Below are 24,194 nucleotides of genomic sequence, written 5' to 3' on the forward strand. Positions count from 1 at the left end.
TCTCTCTCTCTCTCTCTCTGTCTCATGGCCCTGTGACCTGCACTTGACCAAACAATTCCTTCCCATTTTAAACAGGCACACCTGACAAAATCTGACCAGTCAAGCATCAACTCTGTGTTACTTTGCAAAGGCAGATACGATCCCACCAAGAATTTAGAAATCAGTAAGACAAATTTTCCTTCCACCCTGAACTCTCTCTTTAGAAACAAGCAAACACAAGCCCTTCTTGATCTTAATTCTCACTGAATCTGATGTCCACCCAGTGTGGTCTTTTACAGAAAAATTGTTTACATGAGGAAGACCTTGGTTAGACTTCCAATCCTCCTTTTTTCAAACTCATTTAAGCCAGACTCTGCATGGTACCATTCTGCCAGCACTGCTTTATTCATTTATTCAGTTTCCTGAATCTCCAAGTACAAGGGCAATGTGGTTTTCAGATGATTTACTTTGTTGATAATGTTAGTACATACTTGTAATTCTTCTTTCTTGATATACATTGTTGCGTAGCCTGTCAAGGCAGCACAGATTCTGTACACTTTCTGTTAATAGTTACCTATGCAGTCTCTTTTGTGGACCTACATCTCAGTTCTAAATGTTTGGATTTATGCCTGAGTTTTTCTTATTTCTGTGGATACACAGTGCATGTTTGGGATCGACTGCTCTCATGTCTTCAGATACTGTTTCCCAATGACACTAGGTTTCTATCAACAACTAAAATGTCCCCTTCTGATTTAAGACATATCCAAACTGATCACATGTTTCTTTAGACTTCTGATGAGACATTTCAAACTCACCACACTTAAAGTTGAAATTTTCATCTTCTCCAAAAACTTCCTTATTTCAATTGATTGTGGCTCCTTCTTCTTGGTTGCTTATGCCAAAAGTTTTGACATGTCAGATCTCAATTTCTGACAAAGCCTATAATTAATCTGCTGAACACACCCCCCACTATTTGAGAATAAGCCTCAAATCCAGTTACAATAATTCATGACCATCTTGATTCTGAGCCAAATTCTTCCTTTCTTTAGACTGCTGAAGTAGCCATAATAAGTGTCCCCAGTGTTTTTAACCTCTAAAAGTTTGTGCCTTTTAAAATTTTTTTATTTATTTTACGTTTGTGAACACACTGTGGCTGTTTTCAGACACACCAAAAGGGGACATCAGATGGTTGTGAGCCACCATGTGGTTGGTAATAGGAATTGAACTCAGAACCTCTGGAAGAGCAGTCAGTGCTCTTAAACCACTAAGCCATCTTTCCAGCCCCTGTGCTTTTATTTATTTATTTTTTTAAATTTTAATCATTTCATAGATATCAGAGAAAAATTTTAAGAACTTTTAGGAATTCAAATATGTCTTTTTTTTCTGTTTAAACTAAAGTCTGAGAAAAATCAGTTTTGCTTGCCTCAAAGATCTACAAAGCCCTATATGATTTTCAATCCCCTTCTGGTCTTTATAATTCTTCTGCTCACTCACCTCCTTTTGGCTACATTGGCTACCTAGCCAACATTTGAACATTGATCATATATAAGCCTTAGGACATTTCCTTTGGCTATTTTTTAGGACATTCTTCTATCAAGGATAATTCTCTCCATCCTTTATCTCCTTCGTCTGTCTCATATCCTGTCACTTTATATTTTCTATTTTTGTCATTGCTTTGGAAACTAAATGAAAAAACCACAGCTTTACTCAGCTATGTTTTTTCCTGGGAAAATGTTCAGCTATTCTGGTGTCTTGTGAGCCTAGAAGACTAAGGAAGTCAACACTCTTTGGATAAATTCCTGACTGTGTGTTGGAAGCAGTGAGTGGAAGCCAATGAATGTGGTAGGAAAATCCACACAAACTAAGAGAACCTAGAAAGGGTAATGTTGCAGAATGTTTCTAAAGCAACATTCCCTCTTCTATATCTACAGAGGACAATCCTGATGTTCTTTATACATGGCTCTTCACGGGTATATGATACAACTGTGACAAGATTCTCCAACTTGGAGATGCATCTTTGAATTTATCCCCATTGTATTCTTTCATTTCATTCTTGTTCACTGGTTAATATAAACCACCTGCATGGAATATTAGGGTCTGCTTTTAAAGATACCAGACTACTGTATTTTCTCATCTATGATTCTTTGCTCACAATCATTTTCCAATGAAACCTCCTATGGCTTCTTCATTTAAAATTGCCAGGTTAATTCTCTTAGAACGTTTGTTTCCTTTCTCCATTTGTTTTAAGATTCCCTATGTTCTGGTTTGTTTGTTTAGCTTGAGAGAGAGAGTGTGTGTGTGACAATATATACCAGATTGGCTTTGAACCTATGTTTGTCCTGCCTCACCTTCCTGACTACTGAAATTACCATTAAAACTACCATGCCTGGCTTTTAAAAAGTAAAATTATGTAGTAAGATTGTATTAGTGACTATGTTTTTATTATTTTAAAACCTTTTAGGATTTTCTATTAAAGAAATGAGTTTACTTTAGTCATACATCTTTCCTTAATTCATTAAGAACACATATCATTCAATTTATGTATATAGTTGCTGACTTATCTGAATATGAAATTATATGGAGTTGAAACTTGAGACATGAAGAAATAAAGTTTTTTGAGGCAGGATAGAAACAATATACTGAAATAAGAAGACAGAGAGATGAGAAACAGTAATATAGCAGGACCCAACAGAGAGTGAGTCTTTATGGTCAATTCAGATAAAAGTTGCTAATAGTTAGATAGGACTGAAGCAGAGAAGGGGCCAACGGCACACCACAGAAGCCATGTGTCCTCCTAATGACAGCAATTTAAGGGACACAATAGAAATAGAATCCAGAATGGAATATTTCAAATTCCAAGGGTATTTGTGAGAGCTGAGACTGAGTCTAAATACTTTTAGATGGTTTGTTGTCAGCCACATGAACAGGAAGTTACCATGAGTGTCATTAGGAAACTAGAAAAAAAAAACCCTGCATTTTTCAAGGAGCTAGAGATAGTGATAAATTTACATAGATTTTTTTTTTTAATGTTGAAAGGATTTGGAAGGCGTTCTAGAGTAGAGCTGTCCAACAGAATCTTCTGCAATAATGGGTATAGTCTAATCTGAATGGTACAATATTACAGCTATTAGTAATATGTGACTACTGAGAACTAAAATACCAAGGTGTGATTTTGTTTGGCTGGTGAGCTTTTATTTTTAATAGCCATGTATGGCTAGTAGGATCTGTATTAAAGTAGTCTTTCGGGAACTATATGTTGTGTGACTAATTAGGACATTAGAAATTGTCATTTATTGACTTATTTGTTGGAGATTTTGAGAGAGAAAATTGGCTTTTGCCAATTTAAGAGTTTAGCTTGACAAGAATGTATAAAAAAGTGTGTGAAAGGTATAAACCAAGGTGCTGGAGAGGTAGATAGCTCAGCAGTTACAGCAGTTAAGAGTATATACTGTCCATGTAGTGGACTAATCCCCAGCACCCACTCCAGACAGTTTACCCCCTTTTGCAACTCTATCTCCACAGGACCTGACGCCCTTTTCTGTCCTTTTTGGGCACCTGCACTTGTGCACATGCCTATAGACATACATGTATACATATGATTAAAAAGTGCAGAATAAATTTTAAGAAAGAAATAAACTGATTTTAACATATTTTATTTCCCCACCCAAAGGTACTCCTGATATCAAGAACACAATAAACACCACCATCTTGCCATTACTTTATGAAAGCTGTCATATAAATATCCAGTTATATGGATATTTAATATTCTCTTATTCAGAGTCAAAGTTCCTAGAGGCATGAAACATGAATTACATTCCTATATGTCCATGAGAGCTATCAACTTATTTTGTTTAAGGTGTAACAGTGGGAATGGGACTTAATCCATCCAGCTGGGATAGCAGAATTCTATTACCATGAATTTCATAGAAAATACACACCAATGGTGAAAGGCCATTTGAAACCAACAAGGAGAATTTCCAGGAGTCATGTCAGTCACCAATATTACTGAAACCCATCCAGTGGCCTTTTTCTTGGTAGGAATACCTGGTTTGGAACATCTGCATATCTGGATCTCCATTCCTTTCTGTTTTGCCTATATCTTGGCTCTGTTGGGCAACTGTACCCTTGTCGTTGTTATCCAGGCAGACTCAGCCCTCCATGAGCCTATGTACCTCTTTCTGGCTATGCTGGCAATCATAGATCTGGTCCTTTCTTCTACAACACTGCCCAAAATGCTTGCTATATTTTGGCTCAGAAACCAAGAGATCAGTTTCCATGCCTGCCTTATCCAGATGTTCTTTCTCCATTCTTTCTCCATCATGGAGTCAGCAGTGCTGTTGGCCATGGCCTTTGACCGTTATGTCGCCATCTGCAAGCCCCTGCACTACACCACCATCCTGACCAAATCCCTCATCATCAAGATTGGCCTGGCTGCTGTGACTCGGGCTGTGACATTAATGACTCCACTCCCCTTTCTGCTCAGACGCTTCCATTACTGTCGGGGCACAGCGATTGCCCACTGCTACTGTGAACACATGGCTGTGGTGAGGCTGGCATGTGGAGACACACGCTTCAACAACATCTATGGCATTGCTGTGGCCATGTTTATTGTGGTGCTGGACCTGCTCTTTGTTATCTTGTCATATATCTTCATCCTTCGTGCTGTTCTGCAGCTTGCCTCCCAGGAAGCTCGCTACAAGGCCTTTGGGACATGCGTGTCTCATATAGGTGCTATTCTGTCCACCTACACACCTGTAGTTATCTCCTCAGTCATGCATCGTGTGGCTCGTCGGGCTGCTCCTCATGTCCACATACTCCTTGCAATTTTCTATCTTCTTTTCCCACCTATGATTAATCCCATTATCTATGGTGTCAAGACCAGGCAGATTCGTGATCATGTGCTCAGTCTATTCCGTAGAAAGGATGTGTAGATGCATAGCTCTATTTTACTCATCGGCCTAGTACTGCGTAGATGGCATGCTGGATAGAGAGGGAAACCTTTAAGATAACTGCAGAATCTCATTTGGCAATTCACCCATTTGAGAATTCCTTGGTACCCAGTTATTCACTGATCTGTACCCTAAGTCAGATTAGATAAGGTCTGTTCCATGTATTAGGAGCTGGAGGAGCCCATTTTCATAGGGGCATGTCATGATTGAAAAGACAATGAAACTTTCATAGTAAATATTGTTATTTACATGATAATAGGTAGTGGGCGTACTAGATAAGAGAGGCTCATACAAATGAAATTTTGCTGATTATTTCATCCAGAGTATGAATGAGTGTTGGAACATAGTTTAAGAATGGAGACATATGGGCAGGTTCCTGAGTGAGACAACTCCCAGAGACTAAGGAAAGAGTCTGTGACCTCAGTTTCTTCAGAAACTACAGCCTTGTTCTTGGATTATCCGTTTGTGCCTCTCCCAGCTGTAGTAGATAGGAGTGAGTTTACTTCAGATTATTCATCACAGCTGGCCATTGTTATTCACTTATATGACCCTATGGAAAAGCATTGTTTGTCATGTGCAACTTGTCTTCCACATGAGGCTTGTCCATGTGATTGAAGATTTTACTCATGTGACTCCTCTTAACCCTTAAATTGCTTTATACTCTGAATAAAGTTGGCTATGAGACTTTAGTTCACTTCATTTATCAGCTCCACTCTCTGAGGTCCTACTGCCTCAAGAGCAGTGACAAATGAGGAACTGAATTACTAACTCAGTAACTCATGGATCAACACCATCCAATATTGAAATTACTTATGTGATGCCTCAAAATGTTACAGCCTCTTCTTCTCCAAGCCCATCTTTCAATGTTACTCTCTCTGCACTTGATTAGCTTTATTTGTAAGAGAATATTATGACTTCCATTAATTAAAAAAAATACATCCGTTTGATTCACACTCATGGTTAATTCCTTTATTGGAGACTTATCAAGAGTCCTTTGATGTTCCTTTACATTAATTTATATAATTCTACATATAGTTTTAAAAAAACTTTACATATAGAGCAATGGATAATCTTTACCTCTTAAAGTTGACTAGCACATTTTATGTAATTCAATGATTTGGATCTTGTATAATAGTTTTGAAAGTAATGGGTGGGCTTCATGGGGCATTTTCAGGCATACCTTATTATTTGTCCTTCTTCCCACTGCCCCCTCTGCCTTCCTTACCATTTTCCTCCCCACACAGATCCCCTCTTTCATGTTGCGCGTACTTCACTACCCTTTGTCTCCCTCCTTTAAGACCTCTTCCCTTCCTACGGTTCCTTGTTTAGTTTGTATCTGAGCACACATACACAAATGTAAATCTAGATTTCATACATGAGGAAAATGTGTGGTGTTTGCTATGTTGTGTGGGATGGCTTGCAACTCACTACATAGTCCAGGATGGCCTGAAACTTCTCATCTTTGAACTTCAGTTTTTCTGATGCTAGTATTGCAGGCTTGTGCCACTACTAATACAACTGCTAATGGTAATTCCAGGTTTTTTTTTTTTTTTAGGATTGTTTTCAGTTATATAATATTTGGAGATTAAAATTAAATCAATTCCCATAGATTATTAAAAATATCATAGCCCAAACTTCCCAGTCAAGATAGTATTAGTTTACTATCTGGGTTATTAAAAATAAAATAATACTCCTCTTTTCTGAGACCTGCCAACATGGGCCGCATTCGCACCAAGACTGTGAAGAAGGCAGCCCAGGTCATCATTGAGAAGTACTACAAGCGCCTGGGTAATGACTTCCACACCAACAAGCATGTGTGCGAGGAGATCGCCATTATCCCCAGCAAGAAACTAAGGAACAAGATAGCTGGCTATGTCACGCATCTGATGAAGTGGATTCAGAGAGGTCCTGTGAGAGGTATCTCCCTTTTTTTTAAAATTAGATATTTTATTTTTTTAAAAGACTTATTTTATTTGTTTTATGTGTATGAGTACACTGTAAGTGTATAGATGGCTGTGAGCCATCATGTGTGTGGCTGCTCTCTGGCCCTACTCTCTCTGGCCTCACTCCCTCTGGCCCCGCTTGCTCAGGCCCTGCTTGCTCTGGTGTAATTCACTGTAGCTATCTTCAGATGCACCAGAAGAGGGCATCTGATTTCATTACGGGTGGTTGTGAGCCACCATGTGGTTGCTGGGATCCGAACTCAGGACCTTCAGAAGAGCAGTCAGTGCTCTTACTCGCTGAGCCATCTCACCAGCCCTAGATATTTTCCTTATTTACATTTCAAATGATATCTCCTCTCTTGGTTACCCCTCTGAAAAAATATCAAAACCAAAAACCAGAAAACAAAAAACAAACCCTATTTATTTCCCCTTCCCCCTGGTCATCAATCCACCCTCGCCCACTTCCTGGCCTTGGCATTCCCCTACACTGGGGCATAAACCATCACAGGACCAAGGGCCTCTCTTTCCATTGATGACTGACTAGGCCGTCCTCTGCTATACATATGCTGCTGGAGCCATTAGTCCTACCATGTGTACTCTTTAGTTGATGGTTTAGTCCCTGGAAGCTCTGAGGGTACTAGTTATTTCATGTTTTTGTTTGTCCTAAGGGGCTGCAAACCCTTCAGCTCCTTGGGTCCTTCCTCTAGCTCCTTCACTGGGGACCCTGTACTCAGTCCAATGGATGGTTTTGAGTCTCTACTTCTGTATTAGTCTGGCACTGTCAGAGCCTCTCAGGAGACAGCTATATCAGGCTCCTATCAGCCAGCACTTGCTAGCATCCACAATAGTATCTGGATTTAATGATTGAATGTGGGAAGAATTCCCAGGTAGAGCAGTCTCTGCATTGTCCTTCTTTCAGTCTCTGCTCCTTAGTTTGTCTCTGCAACTCCTTAGATGGGTATCTTGTTCCCCCTTCTAAGAAGGAATGAAGCATCCACACTTTGGTCTTCATTCTTCTTGAGTTTCTTGTGGCTTGTGGCTTGTATTTTGGGTACTCTGAGCTTCTGGGCTAATATCCACTTATCAGAGAGTACATGCCATGTGTGTTCTTTTGTGATTGGGTTACCTCACTCAGGATGATATTCTCCAGATCCATCCATTTCCCTAAGAATTTCATAACTTCATTGTTTTTAATAGCTGAGTAGTGCTCAGTTGTGTAGATGTACCACATTTTCTGTATTCACTCCTCTGTTGAGGGAGATCTGGACTGTTTCCAGTTTTTGGCTATTAAAAATAAGGCTGCTATGAACATAGTGGAGCATGTGTCCTTATTACATGTTGGAGCATCTTCTGGGTATATGCCCAGGAGTGGTATCTCTATCAAGTTGCAGGAAGAAGAGAGAGAGAGGAGAGATAATTATGTTCCTGAGGTCTCAGTCCTAGACCCGAAGTTCATTGAGGTAGATCCTGACACCAAGGAAATGCTGAAGCATCTGGACTTTGGCAGTCTCTCTAACCTTCAGGCCACTCAGCCTACGGTTGGGATGAATTTCAAAATACCACGTGGAGCTGCTTAATCTGTTATGCCATATTTTCAATAAACCTGAAAACAAGAAAAAAATACACATACTGAATTCTGGGGTAGGGAAAAATTTTCAGTCATACAGACACTACTCTTTTTGGTCCATGGTTCTTAATAGTTTATTGTCATGGTGGAAAGTGGATGTATAAAACCAAACCCCCTTCTCAGGGTGGGCCTGAGACTAAATACCTTTTTGTGGGGAGGAATGTCTGGGAAGGAAAGCTTATTGGCAATGCCCTCCGAACCTCTAGGTACCTCATTAGCATGGAAAACTCTGGTTTGAGCCTACTTGACTGTGGTCACGTCTCTTTTCCTGTTGCCCTGGTCTAAGATGTTAAGGATGCCTCATCTATGTGTGGAAGGGCTTGGGGTGTTGCCCTTATGTGACTGTTGGCCACAAATCTATGGGGGGCTGTGGCTATGTGACAGGAGCCTGGTGCTGGGAGCAGATGAAACTCCTACCTTCCCTTCAGGGTCTCCAGGGCTTCAAGCCTTTGGTTCAACCTTACCGGGCTTTCTGTCATGGTCTACTGCCCCACATCACATGATTGGTATTATTTCATGACTATGGGAGTTGAGGCAAAAGATAAGAAGACTAGAACTCTGAATAAAGATGATCTTGTTGAAATAGAACACTGTCTTTTGTACAGGAGTCACTGGACTATAGGATGATGCCCAAGATTATTTTTTATTTAGAACTAATCTGGAGGCTATTTTTATGAAAGGCTTTCCCTTTCTTTCCCTTCACTTCCATTCTCCCTCCTCTCTTCTCTTATTTCCTCCCCTCCCCTTCTCTCCTTTCCCTTCCTTTCTGTTTCAGCCCCCCCCCCTTATGTTGGGGTTAAACTCAAAGCTCAGACTTATCCTTAATGTTAAGGGAGAAGTTATCAAATTAGACCAGAGAACAAAGACACCAAATTAGTTTTTTTTTTTTTTTGAGGGTTTTTATGTATTGCCCTCACTGTCCTGGAACTCACCCTGTAGACCAGGCTGGCCTCGAACTCAGAAGTCTGCCTGCCTCTGCCTCCCAACTGCTGAGATTAAAGGCATGTGCCACCACTGCCCGGAAAATTCTTAGCTTTTAAAATCCAAAGTCTAGATCGAGAAGCACACAACAGAGTTTTAGAATGATTTGGGCAGAAGGCTGAGTTTTCTTAATGGCTTCATGAGGTTAAGCACCAAGACCTTCTGTGTCTGGTAAGAGAAGAGATATTTATTGGGACCATGACCTCTTTCTGTCAGGCTGAACTGTCAAGGTTCCTAGGGGCCCAGGGTTTTGCATCCTTAGCACTTCTTCCCTGGGATTCTAGAGACAAAGTGTTTGGCTGAGAGGGCAAGAGCAATGGTGCTGGCTGGTTTGTACTGAGGCCTGCAGTCAGGATGGAGGTCAGTAGGAGGTTGTGCAGCAGGCAGTCTCTGCCAGGGTCCTGCAGGGACACTACTGTCCTTTATTTCAGTCGATGAACAATACCAGACAGTCTCCTAGGTCTGGTTCTATAGGTCACAATATGAAAGAGTGCCATTCATTAGAGCACAAGATGAATCAGGCTTCGGGCCAGTGGAGACCCGAAGCAGAAGGTAATCCTCTTCCATGACTGCCTGATGGTAATTTTGTAAAAGTCCACTTCATCATCTACTGACGTTTCAAATTTAACACAAGGAAGAGGCTAATTAAAAAAAACATCCAGGAGAACTTTTGAGGCCTGTAATGGACTGAATTATAAATTAAAATTGTTTAAGAGAATTAAAGTTGGTTAGATTAGATTGTAAAGGGCTATTTTCTGTATCTTGTTTTCATTATAGTTTGACTCTAAGCTCCAGAGAATCTGAAGCTATGTTTTTTTATTAGATATTTTTAAATTTACATTTCAAATGTTATCCTTTTTCCTGGTTCCCCCAGCCCCAACCCCTGAATCACCCTATCCCATCCCCATTGGATTGTCTGCAGCTATTCTGTCATAAAGCTCTTAGTATAAAGCTGTATTTTAAAAGTTCAAACTTTCCATATGTACAATTACAAGGTATGAGCAGAACTTATGCATTATAATAGTGTAACTAAGTCAAAATTTCCCCAGCATCCTTCTCCCACAGGTTGAGTGTTCTAGTCCTTCATCATCTCCTATGCCTGAGCCAGCCTACCATCTAAAACAGATTCCCAGCTCTGAGAAGTTAAATGCGTATTTTCTGAAAGTGTCTTTTAGGTAAAGGCTGGTATGTAAAACTACTTTTAGTGCTTAAAATTAGATATGTAACTTCCTATCTTTTTGCAATAATTTGATTCAAGTTTGGCACTGGAATCAGGGACCTTGGTAGAATGGGAGAACAACTGCCCTTTGTTGAGACAATGGAAAAAGATTAATAAATGTCATCAAGACAATCTTGGTATTAGGGATAGATGGATGAAATCAAATTTGGGCCTAGTCAAGGGAGTACATTAAATATTAGAGACTTGTGTTATTCCAAGTTTCTCATTTATTTTAGTTTTTACAATGAATAGAACATTCTAGTTCTGGCTTGACCATTTGTTTTCTTGAATATATTTTCCAAAATACTAAAGTGATATCTTTTTAACCTAATATCACCCATTTTGGCCTTTTAAAAACTCATCATGACTCAGAAACTTGAATTCAAATGACTTAGAATTTGAAAAAAAAATTAGAACAAAAATGGACATAACCATGATTTGAAGCACTAGAATCAGGAGTGACTGCCTTTTCAAAGTGCATTACTAAAACTTTTTTTTTTTTCTTGGTTTTTTGAGATAGGGTTTCTCTGTATAGCCCTGGCTGTCCTGGAACTCACTCTGTAGACCAGGCTGGCCTCGAACTCAGAAATCCACCTGCCTCTGCCTCCCAAGTGCTGGGATTAAAGGCGTGCGCCACCACCGCCCGGCACTAAAACTTTTATGTAAGTGTTTTGAACAAGTCTCCTTGTGGAACTTTTGCAATCAGTAAGCACTATAGCAAAAAGGTTAAGTCATATAGCAAAAAAGTAGCAAGAAAAGTTCCCCAAAAATGACTTGGAAGGTTTCCAAGGTTTATCAACCACAAGGTCTTCATTTATTCCCTTCACATTTGACCCTTTATTACCCAAACCCCTTGATATCAGTCACATGGTTACCTTCTTTCTTTTACCACTTGATATCTCAGTGAAGCTACTGCCCCTCACATGTGTTATCTTAGGGCTTCTGAAACAGAATCTATGCCTTTTCCTGTCTCTTCTCTATTCCTCATTTGGCTCTAGGAGATGTGGTATATTCCATGTCCTTCTTGTCTGTTTAAATGGAGGATTGGCTTGGTTTAAAGACTCCTATAGATGGTAAAATCTCATTCTAAGAGATTTTAAATTACTCATTTGTGTTTTGCTTCTATCATCAGTAAATATCATTTGAATATGGGCAATTCAGAAGAATTTAAAATGTCTACCTATGTAACACATGCTTGAAAGTTTCCAACAAAGTTTGATGAACTATATTTAAGAACATAGTTCACTGGAATAGAATTCTACCATTTAGAGTTGTGCTTGATTACACTTGTCATAGAGAAACTGGGAATCTGATGCCACCAAAGTAAAGGATAGAAAGGATCTCAGGTTTTATGGATATATGCTTATTGCACTTAACTGCACAAATTAAATAGGCCAAAGGGGGTGGGTACAGTACAGGAGATTATGATTTATCTTCTTTCTCCACTTCAGGACCTTAGATTCACACTGCACAGAAAGTGCATGCTTGAACAGAATAGATGTTTGGCTGCTCTTAGGCTCTTATCCTCACAGTTTAAGTAGGACCCAGAAGTACTCTGTGCTTCCTTCTTATGGACATTGAATATTTACGTGTCCCTGTGTTGAGTTCCAGACTTAATAATATGCAAAAGTCTCTCTCGTATCTGCTTAGTGCGCACAGCATAGACAATTGGGTTGAGGATGGGTGGGATGAGGAGATAAAAGTTGGCCAAAAGAATATGTATATGGGAAGGCACATGACGGCCAAAGCGATGGGTGAGAGATGAAACAGCAATAGGAATATAGAAGACAAGGATGGCACAGATGTGTGAACCACATGTCCCTAAAGTTTTAAACCTGGCGTCAGAGGTGGACAATCCCAGCACAGCCTTGAAAATCATCACATAAGATGCAGTTATAGCTACGGAGTCTAGGATTAATACCAGGAAACCAATTCCCATTCCATATAAATTATTGACTCTTGTGTCACCACATGCCAAAGTGACCACAGCCATGTGCTCGCAGTAAGAATGGGCAATGATTTGGGTCCGATAAAGGGGCAGCCTCAGGCGAATTAGGAGTGGAAGAGGTCCAATGTAGAATACGCCTCGGAGAAGTGCAGCCAGCCCTAAGCGCCCCACCACGGCATGGGTAAGTACTGATGTATGGTGTAATGGGTCACAGATGGCCACATAGCGGTCAAAAGCCATGGCAAGAAAGATTCCCGACTCAACAGTTGCAAAGCAGTGGACAAAGAACATCTGAACCAAGCAGGTATCTAGACCAATGCTGCAGGCACCAAACCAGAAGATGGCCAATAGTTTGGGCATTGTAGAAGTTGACAGGACCAAGTCAATAACAGCCAGCATACACAGGAAGAAGTACATGGGCTGGTGCAGGCTGCGCTCTGTCTTAACCACTGCCAAGATGGTGATGTTCCCCACCACAGCCACCAAGTACATGGAGCCAAAGGGGATGGAGAGCCACATGTGCAGGGACTCCAGTCCTGGGATGCCGGTGAGCCAGAAAGAACTGGGTACTGAGCAGGCATTATTAGAAATGAACATGCTTGGGAGTGTGCGATACACAGAGGCACTCTTAATGTCAGGTTTCTACTTCTGTGAGAGATAATGCCCCTGACAGCTTTTGAATAGATTCTCATTTTCATTCTTGATAACTTGTGGCACCTACAACAAAGAAGAATTTAGAAAGCCAACTTGAAAGGTCACTATGTTACTTAATTTATAAGAACTATCTATGATGACAGTATTGCTAATCACAGAAACAAACATGCTCATGGTTTCTACAGTTGACTTTTAAAAATGTGGTATAGAAATACCCAGTATTATGGATTCATTTGATCAAGAAAGTTTATTTTGGAGTAACTTTTCCTAAAAAAATAAACAAAAAGGAAATGCAGAAATGGTTTCCAGGTAGTAGCTAAATGTAAATAATAAATAATGTGTTTAGTCAATAACTGTATATGCTTTTCTTGTACTGTATATACTGTTCAGAAACTTTGGTATCAATAATGTATACTAATTTTTATTCTAATGAAAAGTTGGAGCTATGTGTCAAAGTAAATAAAGCATTGCTTAAATTTTAATTTGTATATTTACTGATCTAGAATTATATTGATAACTATATATTTACTTGTATAATGTTTATATAATATAATAACTGAAGGGGACACTAGGAGGCATAATAAACTATGATTTAATATTATTAAAGTGCATGACATACTGAATTATATACTTAAGTTGAAAATGTCTGAGAAGATTTTCATTGTACTTTTTACCTGTTGATTTTTATGTAGATGGGATTATGGGTACTTTTAAGTTTCTTCCACATGTATAAAATATATATTTCATACATATATATATATGTATATATGTGTATTTATTTATATATGTTCTGTTTTAAAAATAAAGTTATAAATTACCAAAGGAAAGAGCCTTATTAGGAAAATATATTAATGAGATAGAATTATTATGGCTTGATATAGTGGTTGGGGAGATGGATCAATGTATAAAGAAGTTATATGATGGAAGGACGTAAATCCCCAGAACCTGTGTAAACCAGGCACAGTAACACACAGCTGTAATCCCAGAACTCCTGTGGTGAGGGGGAAGATGAGGATGTGTGATGGAAGCTGTCCTTTGCCTGTCAGTATGCACCTGCACACACACACACACATACAGACACACACACACAGACACACACACATATAGACACACACACACATACAGACACACACACAGACACAGACACAGACACACACACATACAGACACACACACAGACACAGACACAGACACACACACAGACACAGATACACACACATACACACACACATACAGACACACACACATACAGACACACAGACACAGACACACACACAGACACAGATACACACACATACACACACACATACAGACACACACACATACAGACACACACATACAGACACACACACATACAGACACACACACACAGACACACACACACAGACACACACACATACAGACACACACACATACAGACACACACACAGACACAGACACACACACAGAAACACACACAGACACACACACAGACACACACACACACACACGATATGGGACCTAATCTTATACAGAGAAAGATCTCATGTTTGAACTTGCTGGATTTCATGCCTAAACAGAATGAAGAATAGACAATTTCTTGAGTGGTTACTCTAGGGAAAGACTACTGTTAGTAAATTTTTCCACTTGTGATTTGACTGAAGAGGTCCATTTTTTTTTCTTGGAGTAAATTTCCTTAAGGTTTTGTACCATCTGCTACTGGAGAGTCATGAGGATGGAGTGAAGTAACTAAAGGGATAATGGACATGCCCTTGCATCAGAGTCCATGTCTCTTGGGTATCAAAGCACCAGATTGTACAGGTCTTGTCTGCTTTTTGACTTTCAGATGCATTGGCTAAAAGTCCTTATTTACATCCTCATTGTTCAGTCTGAGAGCTCAGAACAGCATTGATGCCCTTCCGTGTCTCAGACTTGCTCTCCAGATCTTTCTCCTCAAATACTTGTTAGTGAATTTTCTTCATGTGTGCATGGTGACTTTCTTCACACAGCTCTTCTTTCTGGGAAGTTTCTTCATTGCTTTTGTTTCCACCTAGGGTCATTTTCCCATCCTTTAAGTCCAGTTTCATTTCACCCTTTCCGAAGTCGTCTGTGACATCTTTACTATATACTTTAATCTATACTATAGTGTGTGTTTGCAATGGACCTTTACAAACTCCCAAATTGTCTCCAAAAAGCCCACATACATTTTAGTCCTTGTGTAAAATAGGACTAGCCATCTCATTTCAACACCAAGCAGGACTGAATCCCTATGTAGCCTATGAGACCACTGCCTCAGGCTTTGATACACAGTTCATGTTAAGGGCTTGTTTGCTTACTCAGAGGCTAGACTTTGGACAGATGAGGAGTGGAATCTTAAATTCACATTCTGTGAATCTTAAAATAGCTTGCAAGATTTTTTTATATTAAATCTTTGACTTGGATATTTGGATATGTAAATGAGTGTTGACATGTAAAGTTGCTTCCTCCAGGGTCAAATAAAATGTACAGTCTCCTTAGATCAACCAGTTAGTAAAGAGAAGGCAGCTCTAGGAGACTGCTCGAGGCACTGAGTTACTAACACCTCAGATTTGTCACCTCAGACCTTCATTGTACTCTCAGCAATTTATGTGAAGCCTCCTTTTCCATATGTAAAACAGGAAAAATGTTCACTGCAAATGAAAGGTTACAGAAAGAAGACAGGGGCTTTGATATGACAGCAGATGCCACTCCCTGAAACTCCATATGAGCAGCAGACTGTGAAATATGCATATTTAGCAAATAGGAAACATTTCTCTGTGCTTGTTACATCTCAGAGGATGCTTTGAAAGTGCAGGGATAGGTTAGATGGACCAAGACTTAAGGCAGTGCTTAGTCAATGACAGAATTTTAAAACTGGGAAATGGCTAATGTGCACTTTGAATGTACAACGTATCAAAGCAGAGAGGAGCTCATTTACTCAATTTCAGGGTACATCAGGATAGTGACTACTTGTCACTAAAGACTCTGAGTCCAGGGATGGTCTTAGCTGTAGTCTCTGTCTTTGCTTTGTGTCTGACCTAGTTCAGCCAATGAAGCTGCAATTGAGTATCAGGCTAGGACGAAGAATGTTGAAAATCTACCCATCCTATGTTTCCATCACATTTATAGCTGGCATCGTAAGTGTCAGTCTTAACTAGGTTGTGGCAACTAAATTACCTCACTTAATATAGAGCATTACATACCAATATTTCCTGCTTCTACAGAGATCACATTTTTACCTGCACAGTGGTGAAAAGCCTGCAAGCCCAGGGAGAGATGGTCTGATGGTCTGAGGCTTCTGAGAGAGGTGCTGCTGACATAAGCGGCGATTAGAAACAAGACCAACTTAGGTTTGTTTCCTAACTCTATTTTTGCTGTTGTACAAATGTAGGCAATTTATGTCTGATTTTGATTTTGTTTCCTGGTCTGTGATATGGGAGAGCCTGAGCATTTCTTCATGTGTTTGTCATCTCTATCAGGGCTAGGACTCCTAGCTGCTGAATAGTGAGTGCTATACTCAGCTCACCCACCGACTCCTCCACTCTCGCTTCCACTGAACAATCGGGGCTGCATCTCCAGGAGAGTAGTGAGTCTCGAACCTTCTTTGCCAACTAAACGACTATAACTGCTCTCGCTCTCACTCTCTTGCTCTTCCTCCCCCCTCACGCTCTCCCTCCCTTTCCCCTCCCCCTCTCAGTTTTTAATGAATTGACCTGTAAGCATATCCTATCCTTCTTGCTTTCATGTAGTCAGAAACATAAGAGTCTTATTTTGAAATGTCATGGCTAGCTTCATTAGCATGAATATTATTGATTGAAAAGACAGACAGATTCTGTTGGGATCAGTTCAGGGTAAAGAGATGCCAGATCCTGGAATCTAAGCCAAGAACCTCACTTGGGCTGCGGGAGTCCAGCCTTTTCTCTGCTGTTCCTAAATACTAGGCAACCCTAGTGATTTTTCTTTTTCTTTAACTCAACCAAGGACATATTTCATCAGCTCCCTGATGCTTCTGACTAATCCTACGAGGAAGAGAGCAGTTTCTGGCTCTAGAAGACTGCTTCCCATGGTTTTGCTCCCAATCATCATGAAATGTACTTACCCATGGAGCATGCCCACACAGCTGTAGACACAGCTGTTATGGTGGTTAGCTCTTATCTGAAGCTTGGAAAAAAATGTAGTTGAAAGCCAAGGGAAGGCCATGCCCCTGATCATTTTCTTTCTTCTCCTTTATGTAGGGTCTGAAAATAGCTGTTTATTTCCCAAGGGCTGCACAGAGAAATGTATATATTTCCCTCTGGATTTTAATCCCTCTTAGGAGCAGACTTGACTTCCTGTCCACTCTAGCTCCAAGGACAGGGAAAGAGACTTAGCTGTTTTTACCCTCTGGTGAGCTATTAGCTGGTACTGGGCTTGACGGCTTTCCCTTGGGCCTGGGATACTCACAGCCTCATGAGAGAATTCACAAGCGGGGTGGGGGAAACTACTAGACTGCATGTAACTCATGTAGGTTCTTGTCGTCACCACTTCTACAAAAAATACTCATCTTTGTTGGAGAAATAGCTCAGTGGGTAAAATTCTGGCTTTGTGAACACAAGGAGCTGAATTTGATCTCCATAATCTGGAAGTGGTAGTGCATTCCTGTAATCCCATCACTGGGGCAGGGAATAGGCAGATGGCTTCCTGGGTCCTGCTGGCCAGTTTTGTCTACTCAGTGAACTTGGGCTAGAAAGAAACCCTGTCTCAGAAAACAAGTGAATGACACACTAGGAATAACACCAGAGGTTTATCTTGAGCCTACATGCATGCAGAAGGCAGACAGGCACTTGAATGTATATACACGCACATGTACACACACACACACTCAAAAGACTTAATGTAACATCTGGCCTATACCAAGAAGAAAACAACTTAAAATTAAATGTTAATCATTTCATAAATACTGGTTTTTCCAGTTCATTTTGTTTAACCCAAATATTTACAGAGTGGAAATACTCTTCCAGGATAGTGAGAAGGCTATTTTCAGTTTTTCCAGCCAAAGTGGCACAGACATATTTTTTTATATTTCTGTCCAAGCATATCCAAGTCTATCCAAGGATAGACTTCTAATATGGAAACTAATGATTTTGCAAAGGGTCATGATGTAAGGGGAGGTGCTGATACAAGCTCTAGTTCCCTAATTGGTCCTTGACTTGCTAATAAAGAAGGCTGGGATACAATTGCTGGGCGGAAGGTACAGGTAGGACAAGTTGGCAACCTACAGATTGGGAAAAAAAATCTTCACTAACCCCACATCTGATAGAGGCTAGTATCCAAAATACATAAAGAACTCAAGAAAGTAACCACCAAAGAGCCAAACAACCCAATAAAAAAGTGGGGTACGGAACTAAACATAGACTTCACAGCAGAGGAATCTCGAATGGCTGAGAAGCACTTAAAGAAATGCTCAAAGTGAGGCTAGAGAGATGGCTCAGAGGTTGAGAGCCCTGGCTGCTTTTCTAAAGGTCCTGAGTTCAATTCCCAGCCCCCACATGGTGGTTAACAACCATCTATTGTAGAATAAAAATTCTTAACTAAGTCTCAAAATGAAGTCAACTATGCTCCTATAGAGTAGAGAAATCTTTGACTGCTTGTGAGGGACATAAACTTCACGCCCTTAGGCTAAGTGACTGTTCCAGGAACTTGAAAAACACCTTTCCTTTCCTGGAATAACCACAGAATGCCTTTCCTGGAATGACCACAGAACGCTCCAACACCCCCTGTGGAATGTCACAACGCCCTGGCTGGAATGTGACAATGCCTTAGGAGGTTGCCCGGAATAACCTGTACATATGACTCTACTGCTAGGTAAATAGGTGAATCTATGACTTGGAATTTACCCCGTTTCCTCTCTTTCCCTCCCCCCGGTTTGTGGTTTCTGCCTTTATAAACCTTGTAAAATCCCAGGCCGGCGTCAGACTCCTCTACTCCCTGCGTGGTGTATGAGTCTCGACCCCAGCATGCTGGCCTGAGCTCTTGTCCCGTCTTGCTTATAATAAAACTTGCTCGTGTGATTGCAGCAAGTCCGGTCTCAGTGTCTCCCTGGGTGCGCGGCAACCCCGAGATTTGAGTAAGGGTCTCCCTTTGGGAGTCTTACATTATAATGAGATCTGGTGCCTTCTTCTGATGTGCTGGCAGAACACTGTGTATATAATAAATGAATAGATCTTTTTTTAAAAAAGAAATGTTCAAAGTCTGTAGTGATCAGGGAAATAAAAAATCAAAATGATCTTGAGATTGTACTTTACACCAATCAGTATGGCTAAGATCAAAACCTCAGGTGACAACACATGTTGGCAAGGATGTGGAGAAAGAGGAACACTCCTCCACTGCTGGTGGGATTGCAAACTGGTACAACTACTCTGGAAATCAATCTGGAGGTTCCTCAGAAAATTAGAAATAAATCTACCTGAAGACCCAGCTATACCACTTTTGGGCATATACCCAAAAGATGCCCCACCATGCCACAGGAGCATGGGTTCCACTATGTTCATAGTGGCCTTATTTGTGATAGCCAGAAGCTGGAAACAACTCAGATGTCCCACAACAGAAGAATGGATACAGAAAATGTGGTTCATTTACACAATGGAATACTACTCAGCTATTAAGAATGAGGACATTCTGAGTTTTGCACGCAAATGGGAAGACTAGATAATATGCATCCAAAAGGACATGCATGGTATGTAATCACTAGTAAAGTGAATATTAGCCAAAAAACTACAGAATACTTAGAATACAATCCACAGAATTCAAGAAGGTTAAGAAGCTGAAGGGCTCAAGTGAGGGTGCCTCAATCTCACTTAGGAGGGAGAAGAAAGTAATCATGGGGGGCAGAGGAAGGGAGGGACCTAAGTGTGAGAGGGAACATAGAGGGGAAAGGAAGAACATGATCAGGTATTGGGGGGAACAGGACTGAAGCCCCGAGGGCTTCAGAAAGAATGGAAACACACCCTCGGGAGGTAGGAGGTGGGGGGTGGTGGGCTCTAGAATGCACCAGAGATCTGGGACGTGAGAGACTCTCAGGACTCGAAGGGAGGGACCTTAGATGAAATGCCCAATAGTGGGGAGTGGGAACTTGTAGAGTCCACCTCCAGTAGAAAGACAGGACATCATGTGGAGGGATGGTGTTACCATCCCACCATCAAAAACTCTGATCCAGAATTTTTCCTGTCTAAAAGAACTGCAGGGACAAAAATGGAGAAGAGCCTGAGGGAAATTAGGTCCAGTGACCAGTCTAAATTGAGGTCCAGCTCCAGGGGAGGCTCCAAGGTCTGACAGTATTACCGATGCTATGGTGTGCTTATAGATAGGAGACTAGCATGACTGCCCTCTGAGAGGCCCAACAAGCAGCTGAAAGAGTCAGATGCAGATACTTATACCCAGCCAATGGACAGAAAACTGGGACCCTTGTGGTTAAATTAGGAAAAAGCTGGAAGAAGCTGAGGAGGAGGGTGGCCACATAGGAAGACCAACAGTTTCAACTAACCCAGACCTCCAAGATCTCCCAGACTCTGAGGCACCAACCAGGCAGATACACCAGCTAATATGAGGCCCCCAGGATATATACAGCATAGGACTGCCTGGTCTGGCCTCAGTGAGAGAAGATGCACCTAACCCTAGAGAGACTTGAGGCCCCAGGGAGTGGGGAGGTCTACTAGGGTAGGGGTAGGGACATCCCCTTGGAGACGAGGAAGGAGGTATGGGATGAGGAACAGTCAGAGGTCAGACAGGGAGGGGCATAATGACTGGACTATAAAATAGATTAAATAATAATAATAATATTAAAATCACTACATAGGTGATGAGTAAAAACATTTAATGACATCAGACTTGCTTTTCTGTTTCAAAATATGCACATACATGCATTTTCGTATCTTCTCATTTTTGTGCTTTGAAAATTTTATGCAATGTATTTTGACTGTACTCCCCCTCCCCCATTCTTCCCGCCTTCCTTGACCACTCAACTTTGTGTCCCATTTTAAAACAAACAAACAAACAAACAAACAGATAATCAAGTAAAGTTTCTTTCTGCCCATCTTTCTTGAATGTGTGGCCTTCACGGGAGGGTGGCTTATCGCACCAAGAGCGTACCTTTAAGGACATACACTTTCCTTCTCAGCAGTGGTCAACTGCTGACGGGTCCTGAGCGAGGGGAGGGATTTTGTGTTTACTTCCCCTTCCACACTGTGAGTTTATGTGGCTCAAGCTTGCACGGGTCTTATGCATGCTGTCTCAGCTGCTTTGAACTCCTAGGTGCAGAAAACCCTTGTTATTCCTGATATCATCTTGTTTTCAGGTTGGGTGCCCTCTCCTGGAGAGGGTTAGAATGATGGTATTTTCTCCTGATTCTTAGGTTGAATATAGGCATCTTTTGAAAAAACACATATTTTATTTATTTATTTATTTATTTATTTATTTATTTTTGGTTTTTCAAGACAGGGTTTCTCTGTGTAGCCCTGGCTGTCCTGGAACTCACTCTGTAGACAAGGCTGGCCTCCAACTCAGAAATCTGCCTGTCACATATTTTATTTTTTAAAATAAATATATTTAAATAAAAATAAATATTTTTATTAATATGTATATTTGAGACCATTTTGTGGAGGAAAGGCGATACCTTTAATATAGTTCTTCACATACAATGTATACTTTTCTCTGTTAATTGGGAAGATGAAAAGATTCTGAGTCAATTATTATAGTCTCAAAAACATCTAGAATACAATGCAAAATTATTCAGTTATGAAAGTCTCATGTGATGAACTAACTTTACCAATGGTAGCGTTCACGTGTCTGAGGTCAGAATGATGAACTCAGAAGCTACATAAGAACTTGTGTGGAATAAAGTTTCCATTTCTTTACTTGGCTGTATATATTCATGCATACAGACTCCAGAAAGAATGCACATACTTGGGCAACAACTTCATGCAGAGTGTGATTGGGGTTTGAGGTTGGAGTGAAGCAGGTTGCAGGCTCCCCACCTTCTTCTGGGGCTCTCTAGCTGCAGGATGCCACGGAGAGTGGAGAAGACTGAGTCCTCTCTGTGGTGACTTTACTGCATCGTCCTCTTTCCTAACTCACTGGATTCTGACTTGAAGGATGAAGCCAGTGTCTGCTGGGATCTCGAGAGCTAACACCTCCTAGAGAATCTTGCTGATGGGGATAGTGCTATTTAAGTATGTTTCACTATCTTATATACAAGAACCTAAGTTACAAAACTACACAGGATGTAAATATTCCATTTTTTTTTTTTTACTTGAAGATAGAGTTGGAACAGTTTGAGGTCACACAGATTCAAACCTTTAGTGCTTTGGAGACTTTTTGCCCCATGCTTTACAACATGATGCCTCCTAACCCATCAGCACCCCTTTAAGGTACTCTAAGACAAAGTGCTTCCCCAGGTTGGCTATACTCCTTTGTATAGGAATGGCATGTTTTGTAGTGTTAGTGCATATAAGTGAGTGTGGAGTGAAATATCTCCTTTACGACTATACATGATTCTTCCTATTTAATGTAAACCAGACATGGAAAAAAGTCTCCATCTACTTTTTGTGGTATTGTCCTTTGATATAACTTAGTGTTAATTCAGGATTCTCACAGCCATCCATTGGACTGAGCACAGGGTCCCCAATGAAGGAGCTAGAGAAAGGACCCAAGGAGCCGAGGGGTTTGCAGCCCCTTAGGACAAACAACAATATGAACTAACTAGTACCCTCAGAGCTCCCAGGGACTAAACCACCAACCAAAGAGCACACATGGTGGGACTCATGGCTCCAGCTGCATATGTAGCAGAGGATGGCCTAGTTAGTCATCAAGGGCAGGAGAGGCCCTTGGCCCTGTGAAGGTTATATGTCTTAGTATAGGGGAATGCCAGGGCCAGGAAGTGGGAGAGGGTGGGTTGGTGAGCAGGGGTAGGGGGGAGGGAACAGGGGTTTGTTTTTCTTTTTATTCAGAGGGGAAACTGGGAAAGGAGATATCATATGACATGTAAATAAAGAAAATATCTAATAAAAAAAAAAAACCTTAGGGTTTACAGCCTTCATAAAGATGGACCTCCAATCACTTCTGAGTCTAAGAAGACTCACCTATACTTTGGGAACACTTTTTGATTTCTGTATATTGTCCCCAGAATATATGTGTCAGCTTCAGGGAGGCCAGGACTGGGGGACAGGAGCAGGTCTTCTATTTAAGAATTATGACTCAGAAGGTCTGTCCCTCCCTTTCTCACTTTGAAGCAGCTACGGCACTCTGGGGTGAGCTGTGATTAAGGCCGGATTCTCTGTCCATCCTCTTGGGGACAGGTGTGCGTTGGACCCTGAGCTACTCTACCACTCTCGGTGGAATTCCAGAGATTGTTGCGCAGAGTGTTTATAAGTTCAATGCCTCTGAAGCAGTTATAAAGTCCTGGGCTTTTCTGATATGATCCAGTCTTGGAAAAGCATCTCCTGAAGAGGAAACAAGAAAAAGAGCAGGGACCACCAGGAAGGCTTCTAGCTGATTAGGATGAGGGTCGCTGAGATTCCTGAGCATCCAACTTTACATCATGACCCTATTTAAGTCTCCAAGGTAAGAACCAGAGGGAAGGAACGTTCTTGAAAGTGCACTAAAAGGGTAGGGGCCTCATAGACTGCACATGAGGTGCTTGGAAAATCTTTTTACCACAACATTGCAAACACAAGTCTTAACTTTAAAACATCTCTCCAGTCATTTAAATAGACATAACACACTATTCTCATGAAACCGAGCTGTGCACTGTCCTACTGAGGAGTTTAAAATAGAGAACAGCAAAAGCATTGGCCTTCTGGCACTTGCATTGCATTTGGAGAAACATTCACATCAGCAGATCAGAGAATTCTGCATTGCAGGAG

General features: G+C 40.9%; 3 protein-coding genes across 3 annotated transcripts; 2 read left to right on the forward strand and 1 right to left on the reverse strand.

Moving 5' to 3' along the window:
* Positions 1 to 3,965: 3,965 nt before the first annotated feature.
* On the forward strand, positions 3,966 to 4,910 carry LOC116100669 (olfactory receptor 52K1). Its single transcript, XM_031384403.1, has one exon. The coding sequence runs from the start codon at positions 3,966 to 3,968 to the stop codon at positions 4,908 to 4,910; it is 945 nt and encodes a 314-aa protein (XP_031240263.1).
* Positions 4,911 to 6,643: 1,733 nt separating this feature from the next.
* Positions 6,644 to 8,492, forward strand: LOC116100670 (40S ribosomal protein S17-like). Its single transcript, XM_031384404.1, has 2 exons — positions 6,644 to 6,845; positions 8,216 to 8,492. The coding sequence occupies exons 1-2, from the start codon at positions 6,644 to 6,646 to the stop codon at positions 8,446 to 8,448; spliced, it is 435 nt and encodes a 144-aa protein (XP_031240264.1). The 3' UTR covers positions 8,449 to 8,492.
* A 3,791-nt stretch (positions 8,493 to 12,283) lies between these two features.
* LOC116101308 (olfactory receptor 52M1-like) lies at positions 12,284 to 13,258 on the reverse strand. Its single transcript, XM_031384904.1, has one exon. The coding sequence runs from the start codon at positions 13,241 to 13,243 to the stop codon at positions 12,284 to 12,286; it is 960 nt and encodes a 319-aa protein (XP_031240764.1). The 5' UTR covers positions 13,244 to 13,258.
* Positions 13,259 to 24,194: the final 10,936 nt, after the last annotated feature.

This window comes from Mastomys coucha, unplaced genomic scaffold, assembly GCF_008632895.1.
Source record: "Mastomys coucha isolate ucsf_1 unplaced genomic scaffold, UCSF_Mcou_1 pScaffold21, whole genome shotgun sequence".
Taxonomy (NCBI): Eukaryota; Metazoa; Chordata; class Mammalia; order Rodentia; family Muridae; genus Mastomys; species Mastomys coucha.